The sequence below is a fragment of the Columba livia genome, chromosome 13, assembly GCF_036013475.1.
Source record: "Columba livia isolate bColLiv1 breed racing homer chromosome 13, bColLiv1.pat.W.v2, whole genome shotgun sequence".
NCBI classification, from domain to species: Eukaryota; Metazoa; Chordata; class Aves; order Columbiformes; family Columbidae; genus Columba; species Columba livia.
Window position 1 is genome coordinate 21,054,677 of NC_088614.1, and position 11,983 is coordinate 21,066,659.

Sequence of the window (11,983 nt, forward strand, 5' to 3'; positions counted from 1 at the left end):
AGCTGTGGCAATGAGTAAAAGCAGAAAAATCTTTCCAGTTAGTCAGAGTGGGAAGAACAGAGAAGGTTCCCTTGGTTAATGTGCAGACATGAGAGGAACAAGGGCTCGTTCCGTCAGCTCTGGTACAAATCCTGTACAAATTCAAGTGTTGCCAGGGAGTCAGCTGTGCTCGGTGCTCGGGGAAGGACGGTCTGGGAGTTTCATCCCAGCCTGGGAAGGCCTGGTCCTTATTCTGCCCCCAGGGGAAGTGGTTGGGCCTGCAGGAGACCATGCCCGTGAGAAAACTCAGACGCGTAGACTTATGATGTAAATCTGTTCCCCATATTGTCGCAAGGGCCCAGCCAAATCTCTTAGGTTTGGTACACGAGAAGAAATGTTGAGTCAATCACCTCTGCTACATTTGTTAATGAACGAGAACATACACTGCTAAGCGTCCTGGAAGGACGAATCTATTTCTAGAGTGCTTCCCTCTATGTAGCTTTTGACCTCTGTACTTCTCAAATACTCTCTGTGCTATTCCTTACATTATGTTTTTCTTGTAGGAAACATTAAGGGGTGAGGGTTATTGATCTTCTTTAGTCAGTGCCACAGCTCCATGGTATCATGTTTCTACTGGATCTTCACCTGTGCCTGCACACTACTGTCTTTACTCAGCTGTCCTAAAGCTTCTTTCTGAGATCACTCCAGGGATGATTTTAAAGCAGCTTCTCCATCCACACTTCCTGTTGTATGAGCTCGTATGTTCCCGTTGTTCAAAAGTACTTCCTGCCAGATGGTCCCACAGTTTAAGGCATTCCCAAATCTCGTGTTTGAGTGTTCATTTCAGTGTGAGGTCTCCCAGATGATGAGAAAACGATCTTGTTGTGGTGGTTTGGGAGCTCATTGTGGGAGGTGTTTGCCCAGGGTCTGTCATGCCTACCCTGCCAGCTCCAGCCCAGGAGTCAGTTCCCTGCAGCAGTCAGCCGGTGGCAGCAGCAGAGCTCGAGGAGTGCTTAAATGTGCGAAAACACAATAGCCAGAGATCTTAACATCTTGGTGAGAAGGTACCTGGTTTATAGTTTCCACCACTGCTTTCCCATTCGTTTGTTATTCACTTTCTTTCCTCCTGCAGAATTCACCCCAGCCTTACCAGAAGGAGAGGCATTTTGGCTCTGCCCATAATATTAAGTCTACAACCTCCATGGACTGGAAATTTTGCAGTTTCATCGTCATCAGTGAATAATTGTGGTACCTGTCTGCTTTGGCAAACTAGAAAATTGAAATGAAGAGAAATACAGTAAAGTCATTGCTGTGGCTGTTGATGTTCTTCTCTGTGCCATTCAGCTATGAGAAATCAATGAGAGAGCGAGCTATCAAGCTGATGCAGGATACACGTTTAATTGATGGGTATGTAAAATATATTCAACCAGACACTCTTTGTGAATCTTGACAAGTGAGGAGAAAATGCTGAAGTGTGCTTAGATGAGTAGTGACATAGGCTGTTGCCAGCGCATAGCAGTTAATTACTCTTGCAGTGATTTATCTGGAAGGAATTTTGGTTCACATCATACTTACTGTAGGATCAGGTTATTCCAAAAGCATTTGTGATTCTCTGGTCAGGTTTCACCATTTAATTTTTGTTTCTCTTTACATAATATCCTCGTTTCCTTCCCTTAATTTAATGGCATCTCTCATTAGCAATGACTTCTGTGCAGAGCTGAAAAGCAGGCATCATACCTTGAATGGGTACCCTTAAAACCTGAAGGAATGATGTCTGTGGTGAGCAGATTTTGACCTGGGAACACCAGCACTGATTGTTCTGGCACAGGCAGCACTGATTATTTTACCACAAGTACTTGCCTCTAAGGAGCGTGGTGGTTGATTTCAGTTCTTCCATTCCTTCAGAAACGATGGGGAGAAAAAAGATAGATAAACACAACAGCTATAAAAATGGGAGAAGCAAAAAAAGTTTCTTACTGTCCTAATTAAGAAATAAAGCTTGTTTGCAAAAGAAGGTAGACTTTTGATCCTATGTTACTGTAAGGATTAGTGGCAATTAGTGGTGTAAGGGACTACGAACAGTGGAAGAAATTACGTCGGGGCTAGAAGGGGAACAGCTTGGTTCTATCACAAGCCCGGTTTGTTTTCAATTCTAGCCACAATGACTTCGTACTGCGGCTGAGAATACTTTACCAAAATAGACTCAGCAGAGTCAACCTAAGAGAGCTCAACAAGACCCACACAAACCTTGCAAAACTTCAGGCTGGTTATGTGGGAGCTCAGGTACGTACTGCTGTGGTTGTGAGTCCGGAATGTATCTTTACATTGGCCTCCTTCCCAAACACAAAAGTACTCCTGGCCCTGGTTTTGAGTCTTTCTGTTAAAAAATAAACAACTGTGAAACTGGAAAGCCACAGTCACTGTTCTGTAACATTTGTGTTTCAAAAGTTTGGTTTTTATAACCCAGGGGCCCTTAACCAAAACAGTGGCATTTGTTTGGTTAAAGAAAGTAAACTACATCCGCTTTCCTGCATGTACTGGGGAGTAGCTGAGTGTGTCAGGAGGCTTTAGCCATGTCTTGCCTTGCATTGTAACTCTTCTTTGGGGGAAAAACTATAGTGTCAGCTCCCTTGTAAACTGTAGGAAATTATTTTGGTCTGTGCTCATGAACTTCACTATTAGCAAATGGAAGTTTCCAAGTTGAAACACAAGTTATCTAGTCTACTTGTCAATGTCTCTTTCAGTTTTGGTCAGTGTATGTTCTTTGCAGCGCTCAGAACAAGGATGCTGTACGTCTGACCTTAGAGCAAATTGATGTTGTCAAGAGGATGTGTAACAGCTATGAAGAGCTTGAACTTGTGACAACTTCCCAAGGTGATGCTCTTTCCTGTAACAAATTCTTTTGAATAGGATTGCAGAAGTTATGTGCAAAGGACAGGCAAGTTACCCTGGTTTAAAGAATAACTTGAACTTCAGTTTTTCCCCTGAACCACAATAACTGGTTCTGGTTCTGTGCAATCATAGCCCGTTGTAGTCGAGACACAATTTACCATTTAAACATGCACTAGTATAAGCTCCTATTCTATGAAATTGTCACTATAATTGTTTGCAATTTACAATAACAATCGTTGCTCAGTAGTGCTGGCTTCTTATCTGTCATGAAATGACTTTGGAATTACTTTCCTTTGTTGTTTCCAGGCATCTCTGACAGTAGGAAGATTGCATGTTTGATTGGAATAGAAGGTGGTCACTCCATTGACAGCAGTTTGGCAACACTGAGGATGTTTTATGACCTGGGTGCTCGTTACATGACGTTGACACATTCCTGCAATACACCTTGGTAACAAATATGCGTCTGTTTGTGTGACGATCTAACGCAAAGTGGTGGCAGCTCCAGCATGGGGAAAATATGGATTCAAGCACAGAGTTCACCTGTGAAAGACTTTGAACCAAATCAAGGATGATAGGTTTTTGGGGTAAATCCCTTGCCGTGTGTCAAGTGGGGGACTGAAGGTTCTGTTCCGTAGTGCTTGTCATGCTGACAATTTAGGAACTTCTAAACTTTGTTAACACAGCACAAAGATGGTAAAATTGCTATCCCTTTTGCTTTGTTAGGAAAGTTACATATGGCAAAACACACCACAAAAGATAAAGTACTAAAAATGCATATGATGTGGATAAAAGAGGGTGAAGGCTACGTGAGAGCTCAGCAGTCAGCAGCCTTTACCACTGTCCTCTGGACAGCTCAAAAGTGCAGGTCTCATATGCGGCTACAGAGATGAGCACTCAGCTCCTGTACCACAATATCAGCACCTACCCTTTGCTGGATCGATAACATTGCTTCTCGTATTGATTCGGGGAAAGGGGAACTGTGTGCAGAGAGGGCTGGAAAGCAGGCTTTCTGGGTGACAGGTAACCGACGTTTCAGCATGTCTTTGTTCTCTGATGTTTTGTTTAATCAGAAAATTTCTGACAGGCATTTCTTTACTTGTCTTGCTTTGCTTCACAAACATACAGCAGTCCTGAGCCTGAGGGCATGACATGGAGAAAACACTTAGGAACATGAAGAGTGCTGTATGAACAAGTTAAGCATTAGGTAGCTCATTATACCTACAATTGGCCATGTGATATGGTAATGCTTTTTATTGTGTGTAGCATAAGAAGTTTCAGTCTCCAGAATAATATGTTTCTTCTCCCTCACTCCCGTTTTAAGGTCTGAATCATCATCTAAAGGAACACACAACTTTTATCCTGGTGTTATTGGTCTGACTGCATTCGGCCAAGTAAGGATCTCTTTTGAGTGATAACCCAGTGACCTCTTGTACAACTGACAACTTGTGTCCTTACCTTTTCAAAAGCCACTTTTTGTTATAAGTTGATTACTGGAAACTTTGGATAATTAGGAAGTCATAGGGGTTCAGTCGAGCCAAATTCTCTGTGATGTTACTTAGGCTAAAAGAAGTGCTGGATTTAATTCTAACAATTGTTTTAATACAGATTAGATGTATGAAGTAATATGTGAAAGTAGTGGGATGTGAATAGCAGTTCAAATTACCTATTTCAGTTTGACTAAGCTTTGTAAGTTTTGAGCATGTGATGGTGTGCTAGTTAATTGCGAGTGAATAAATTACTATTAAATTAATAGCTCAATACAAACCTATACAGGCACAGCACTAGCTGACTAGTGCTAGCTGACAGCTGCAGAATTTATTTAGCTGTTTACATATATCAGCTAAACGGTTTCATTTAAGGAAATTTAATACTGACACTGTTGTCTGTAAATCTGTTTTAGGAAGTGGTAAAGGAGATGAATCGCCTGGGCATGCTGATAGATTTATCTCATGTTTCGTATTCCACAGCAAAAGCTGCACTGAATATCTCAAAAGCACCAGTAATTTTCAGCCATTCCTCGGCATTTTCTATTTGTAATCATTCCAGAAACGTTCCTGATGATATCCTGCGGCAACTGGTGAGAGAGATAGACCACTGGTTTGTTTTGTTGGGTTGGTTTTAGTTTTGTTTGTGTGTTTCTGTTTGTTTTGTTGGTGGGTTTTTGTTTGTTGGGCTTTTTATGACAATGTTTGACTAGTCTGAGGCAAACATGCGTATTGGTGTTTACTTTCCACCCTCTCACCTTTGAATGCATTTATAAACAGATCCCTGAGCGGCAAGTTACACAGTCACTTCTGAGCCATTTCCTTTGGGTTATGTTTTGTCTGGCTACAAAAACGCAAATACTTTGAAATTCTGGTTGAGTGTTTTTCACATAGTCATTGGACTTCTGCTGTTCCAGAGAGAATGTAATTGATCCAGGGTAAAGGACAGAGATACAAAGCCTTGTGTTGCCATCTGAGCTTTGACTTCGAGTGTCGTTATGCTTACGGATGGATGGATGGATGGATGGATGGATGGATGTCGAAGGGTCTATATGAGATGCTCATGAGGTTACAGGCCATGCAAGTGTCAACTCATTGCCAGTTTCTTCCTATCTTTCAGAAAAAGAACAAGGGAATTATCATGGTGACATTCAATGCAGATGTACTGGCCTGTGGCAGGAAAGTTGTTAATGTTTCTACTCTTGCAGGTTTGAAGTTAATATACTGTAGTTTCCATAGGTGGCTTCTCTGAATTTCCTGGTGTCTGCATGATTTTTGAGAGTGTGTAAATGATACTGCTTGTTTACTCCCATGCACACCTTACCCCACTCTGGGTATTTTTGGAGCTAATATTCATTAAACAATAACAAGAGTTACAAGGCGTGTAGCTGGAGGACGTGATGCTTCCAAATTGAGTTAAGAACCAGTAATCCCAAAGTAGCTGTTACTTTCTGGAAAACATCTTAAACCTTTGTAATTAAGAGTAGAAAACATAGGTGTGTAATGGATAATGAAAAATAGTTTGGTATATGTCGGCTACTTGTTGGGAATTAATGTGCTGTGACGATCACGTCCTTTTTCACATTTGCATCTCAGCAGTGTAGCTGCTAGTTTGAAGGTTGCTGCCCGATGTACTCAATAACGGACAAAATCTAGTTAAGCATCAGCAAATATCCAGAATATGTCACCTGCGTTATTAAATTTTAACCTGTAATATCAGGATATCTTTTGACTCTCTTTTCAAAAGGATTTGATTAAGAATCCACTATTAAGTCGCCTTGTGCCAATATGTCTGAACTGTAGTATTTCTTGCCTTATGCTTAGATATTGTTTTCTTTGACATTTTCTTTCAGATCATTTTGACCACATAAAGAAAATTGCGGGTTCAGAGTCAATAGGAGTTGGTGGTGACTACGATGGAGTGGACCGGTTGGTAAAATTGTACATACACTGACATCTGCTCCTTAAATTATGAAGGTTTTGATTCCTTTTGAAGAAAAAAGAAGGCAGACCAGAAGAGTTGTAGCAAGTTGTCTTGTGATGAGTACCAAAACAAGTCTTATGAAAGACAGGCACAGTGATTCCTTGTTAGAACTGCATGAAGCAGTGCCCCAGATGTGGAAACTGATTCTAACGCCCTGTGAACTGTGCAATTGTAGGCACACAGAAACAGCAATGGAGTAACAGAGGGGTGGTTTCTTCTAGAAGCCAAAGATGAATGACAGAAAAGCTGCCTCAGCTTTTAGATGGTAAAGGGGTTAGCCCAGGGAGATGCCGCAAAACTCCTTCCACCACTAACACGCCAGCGTGCGAAGGCCCGAGTGTTTGGGGGCTGTGAAACCACCCCTGCCCCGGGGCTTGGGAAGTGCGTGGGGCAAGCAGAGCGTGCTGGACAGCCTGCAACGCAACTGCTGCTCGCTCCTGGGCTGGCTGTGTCACAGCACAGGAGATAAATGCGGATTGGCTGATGCTTGTTGGCATAACCCTCAACTTTTTTTTGCTTTGTATCTTTCTACTGAGTATTCATCTCCTTTTTTTTTTTTCTTTCTCCTCTGGGGTCAGACACCTGGGTATGAAAGTCACAGTCAGACTGACCCGTGTAAAGTGCGACCACAAAAACAGTGTGCCAGCTCCCATGAGATGTAGCTAATCATAGCTCTGAAACCAGAATCTCCACAAGAAAAGCAGTTTGCCAAAAAAGGACACATTTTATTGCATGTATTTTCAAAAAGACCATCAGTAGCTGAGTTGTTAAGGTCCTAAGTCCTGGTGGAAAGTAATGGCACAGACTTCTTGAGATATACTTATTACCACATCTCCACAGAAAAGAAGAATAACAGAAAATATTAGTTATCTCAAAACAAAGTCGAAGACTCATGGAAATATGATTTAAAACAGCTTTATAATGCAGGTTTTGCAGCTTCTTGCTTCTAATTCCTTTTTTATCCTGGTAAGAATTATCATAAGACATAGGTCAATTCTGCTTATTGTAATTTCTTCAGTGGAGAGTTCTGAATAGCTTTCTTTTCACTACCTAAACTGCTGAATTCAAAACAACATTATAATTCTAATTGTATTTTCTTCTGACAAAATATTTTGTAAACAACAGAGTACACAGTCACCTGCAGCTCCTTAGCTCTGCATGTGTTTGCAGGGTCCCTTTGGTTCCCAGTTACACAAGTGGATTGCATCAGCTCCATCTGCGATGCAGCTGTTTTCTTTTACTCAAATGGCCAATTATAAGGGGTAGATTAATGCATACATGAGTTTGGGCTTCTTTTGGTTTGTTTTAATATCCTCCATGCTGTTGTTCTGTCCATACGTAAGTGCATCTTCATTCCAGAATACACAGTTTTGTTCTGCTAATGGGATCATTTGTGCAGCAAAAGCCATTTGTTGTGTCCCAGTCCTGCTTCTGGTTTTGTTAGATGAATTCTTAATTTGTTTAACTTCTTGGGGAGGAACTGGGTGGAAAGTGAGCTCATTCCAAGAGTGAATATGTTAAAAAGACTAATTAATGGTGTTCTGCATTCTGTCAGCGTGTTTAATGTTCTTCTGTGACTCTTGCGAACAGTTTCCCTGAGGGACTGGAAGACGTTTCTAAATACCCTTCTCTGATTGAGGAGCTTCTAAGAAGAGGATGGAATGAAACTGAACTGAAAGGGGTCTTGAGGGAGAATTTTCTCCGTGTTTTCAGGGAAGCGGAAAATGTAAGATTAAAAGCTAAACCGAATGGTGCTTCTTACTAAGATGGAGAGAGGAACTATTGGTGCCTTGCTGTACTTTCTTTTTTTCCCTCCCCACTCCCCGCAGTGAGTTTGCTATGAGGGACTGTAAGCACTTAATGCGGTAATTCCAAATGCCGGGAAAGAAACCAAGATGGTAAGAGAGTGTTAGCAGAATAAAGGAAAATGAGAGAGAGCGGACAGAGCTCTTTGGAACTTTTTCTCTCTGTGGTAATCTGATAAATACACATCACTGACTTCTAAATAGAATAACTTCATGGTTTGGAGGAACTGTGGGTGTACCAGCATCACAGTCTGGCTGTGTTCACCGGTGCAGTAAGGAATGCTGACTCCTGCAAGTCATGTCATGGGATTGGACTGCTACTTCTGCCATGACCAGATCACTAACAAGCCATAAACTTAACAACTAGGTTACAACGAGCGGTAAGTGCAAATGGTAGAAGCTAATCCAGAAGAATGAGGGAAGGAGAGTAAGGACCCCTAAGTGGTAACTTTTTCAAAAGCCTCTGTGGAAACTTGCACCCTGCTTGCCTCCTGCTGTTTTTATTTACAGGGGTAAGTAAGTAGGTATTATACACAAAGCCTTGTAGACAACATGCATTTCACAGGGATCTTTTTTCCAGTTGCCTTTTTGGAGTACATTAAATGAGCAGAAATCAGGGAATTTTTTGCTGTTCCAATTAATCTACCAAAATATCTACCTAATGCCAAGTTGCACGTGTGGCCAGCTGACATTAGAAGAGGTTGAAATTCATCACCTAACTGATCTGTGAAATGTAGTGATTTTTTTCCGTTTAAATTAGAGATGTTTGCAGGTCTGTCTTGAGACTGTGAGTCGACTTCAGGGAAGAAAGCTCAGGAGTTTGTTTGCGTACGGTTCTCCAGCTACCGCATCCGTATCTGGAGTGAGTCAAGACAAAGAACAGCCAGACCTGTGGCTCTGGCCTGCAGCGTACCTGTGCTGAATTATAGGAAGTGCTTCACAGGAATGCAAACATCAGGATAATGATGTTGATTTCATCACATTCAGATGTGGTTTTGCAATACAGTTTTAGTTGCTTCACTTGAAATAACACTGCATTTGCTAGCTGCATCCTTTTGTATTTTTCTAGGTGCGAAACGTTAATGGACTAATGGATGTGAGTGAAAGTGAAATTCCACAAGCAGAAGTACAAAACTCGTGTCGCCTAGACCTACATAATCATTGGCTTCTGACAGCCAGGTCCTTTGGATTTCCTTCTGTGGCACAACCTTTTAGTCTGATGCTTGTCATTTTATCATATTTAATACTGCATTATGCATCATAAGACGTATGGAGTCTAGAGAGAGATATGTGGAGTAATCTGCATTGCAAGTAGTTATCTTTTTGGGGGTTTGTTAATGTAAAGCTGATTTTAAAAATATTTTTTCTATACGTTCACCTGCATACTTGAAAGTTTATGTAGATTTTAAGTTGTATCGAAAGCATATAGAACTAGAAGTGATAAATTCTGTGTCATCTTGGCTAAACCATGACCAACATCGTTAACGGAAAGTATTCACATCTAAGAAAGAAATGACCCGTAGTTTTGATACTTCTATATTGTGGCACATGGTATAAATACTGGAGTTCAGAATCAGCAGTTCCACACAGGAACTAGAGATACGATTAAGACAGCTGTGCTGAGATGTTTTCAGATATTGCTTCTTGTTAAATCATACAACTTCCATCATCAGCTGATGGCCTAGTCAGAGGAGAGCACCCCTGGCACATGTAGAAGAGTGGGGTTGTTTGTTGTTTTGTGGTTTGCTTTTCTTGCCGTAGTTGTTGTGTTTGAGATGAGAAGATAGATGACATGGCTATTTCAGTTCAGATTTCCTGCCTACCGGTAGCTCCGGGGGTCTGTCCTGCAGTACTGAACTCTGGCCAGGACAGTGGGCAACGGGAGTGTTCGTGAGGGTGGAGGTGGGGGTCTCGTGTTCAGGTGCAGGTGACCAGGCAATGCTGTAGATAGTTCTGTGTAATTTGGGGACTGCTGTTTGCTGCATCTCGATGAAGCTGGAGCAAGAGTAAGCCAGGACAAAGCAGGAATTCTGGCTGCTCTGAGGGTGAGATCTTGTTCTGATATTTTTATTGCCATTTGAAAAGTATAAAATGAGTATTTAAATAAAAGCTTCGTTAGAATGTTCCACAGCTTTGTGGGAATCTTTTTCACGTTTAAACCATGATCCTTATCAATAATAGGTTTTATCATTTTATTTTTATTCTAGCTGGCTTTAATCAGACCACTGTCAAAGGGTTCATAGGCATGAGATTAGAAAGAGATCTTTTTATTATAAACCTTCTGCTGTTTCAGCCTTTGGAACATGTTTTCAAATACGCAGGGTGTGTGAGGTTAGATGCTGCTGTTATACAGAAGAGCATATATTGCAACAGGCCTGTTCTTCATAGGGTAATATCACTCAAACCTGGAATTTTAACCAAAAATCCTGAGATTCATGATGAAATTGTAAGATGGCAGCACTACATCTTTGTAGGGTCATTTCCCAGTGCTTGCTGGTAAATGCCTTCTCATGATATTTGCTGTTCATTGTGATTTTTATCTCACATGCTTTAATTTACTGATTTGACATCTAGAGAATTTAGCCTTAGTCCTCTAATTGACCTAAGGACAGCATTTGTAAACACACAAAGTATTTAGCAACTGAAAGACAAGGCTGAGCATGAACAGAATGGAAACAGCAAGTCAGTTGTTTTCCAGAGTCACTTGAGACTGTTCCCGGCATCCATTTCTGCATTCCATGTACAAATGGCCTTTCTGGAAGGAGACTGTTCTTCTCTTGCTTCAGAATGACGCTTCGTTAACTCTCCTCATAAGGTGGTCTCCTTGATAAGTATGTTCTGGATATACTACTGCCACTTATGAATTCTTTACAAATCATGTTGCATACAAGCCAAGTTTTTAAGAACAGTTTCTCAATACATACAGATCCTGGTTACGCCTCTACAATGGGGAATTACTGCACTGAGCAGGAAGTCTTCCCTCCCGATACTGCTTGGCTAGCACCAGAACTCGTTTTACTGGTGAAATGATGAATTCAAGAGAGCAAACACTTCCCATCAGTACTTCTGCTGATAGCTTCATAAGCCATTGGGAACTGCCAGCCGTGGTCTCTTTTCAGAGAATTAGTACCGTAATAGTAACTTCCTCGCATATTTGAAATGGAAGATGCTTCTTATTTCTTGCAGCCTTTTTCTTTCTACTGTGTTGTCACTTTCTTGCGCAGTAATTTCTACTTTTTTTCCCTACTACAGCACGGATTAAAAATATATTCCTTTTCTTAAAGATATGGGTAATGCTTTTATGTTACTTATTCCACCATGCTACAGAATTTGTGGTTTATTTCCTTGTTTTATCTATAGTGTATTGCACTTATTTGTTTGACTGTTTCATGCAATTAATATTTTGTAACCTTGTGGCAAAACATATACATGAAATTTAAATAAAATGGTTTAAAATTGTGTATAGATACTGGTGTAATCTAACAGAACAATGTAAATGTTCAGAACTCCAGGAAACCCTGGTGATCCAGTCACTGCAGCGAGTCCATGGTGACTTACCTGCAGCGGATCACCTGATCAAGCAAATCATAGAGAGCAAGGCTCGTGGGGAACTAGACAGGTGGCACCAAGGTCAGGGTAAATCTCTGCTTCACAGCGTTTCTCACAGATGTGTGATGATCTACAAGTCTCTTCTTCCATTATTAGTTACAGTGTTAATTCAGGATGCTTCAAATAAGCTGCTTGTGTGACACCAACATCAGAGTGCAAAATCATCATGCAAGAAATGGAATCTTGTGCATCGTGCAAGGATTATGCACATGGTCTCTAGCCTATCTGAG

The 11,983-nt window shown here is 41.1% G+C and overlaps 1 protein-coding gene across 6 annotated transcripts in view; it reads left to right on the top strand.

Annotated features, from left to right (window-relative positions):
• The window catches only part of LOC102090666 (dipeptidase 2), a 37,166-nt gene extending 25,563 nt beyond the window's left edge, over positions 1 to 11,603 (top strand). For 4 of the 6 annotated variants that reach the window (XM_065028517.1, XM_005507125.3, XM_065028516.1 and 1 more), the window contains exons 2-11: positions 1,112 to 1,386; positions 2,136 to 2,262; positions 2,724 to 2,853; positions 3,178 to 3,319; positions 4,193 to 4,262; positions 4,772 to 4,948; positions 5,476 to 5,563; positions 6,209 to 6,284; positions 7,930 to 8,065; positions 9,214 to 11,603. In XM_065028517.1, coding sequence (XP_064884589.1) covers positions 1,262 to 1,386; positions 2,136 to 2,262; positions 2,724 to 2,853; positions 3,178 to 3,319; positions 4,193 to 4,262; positions 4,772 to 4,948; positions 5,476 to 5,563; positions 6,209 to 6,284; positions 7,930 to 8,065; positions 9,214 to 9,408 — 1,266 coding nt within the window. In that variant the 5' untranslated portion in view covers positions 1,112 to 1,261 and the 3' untranslated portion in view covers positions 9,409 to 11,603. Of the gene's footprint in view, positions 1 to 1,111; positions 1,387 to 2,135; positions 2,263 to 2,723; positions 2,854 to 3,177; positions 3,320 to 4,192; positions 4,263 to 4,771; positions 4,949 to 5,475; positions 5,564 to 6,208; positions 6,285 to 7,929; positions 8,525 to 9,213 lie in introns of all 6 variants that reach the window. The other 2 variants (XR_010465836.1, XM_065028518.1) reach the window with 2 other exon arrangements.
• The last annotated feature ends 380 nt before the right edge of the window (positions 11,604 to 11,983 follow it).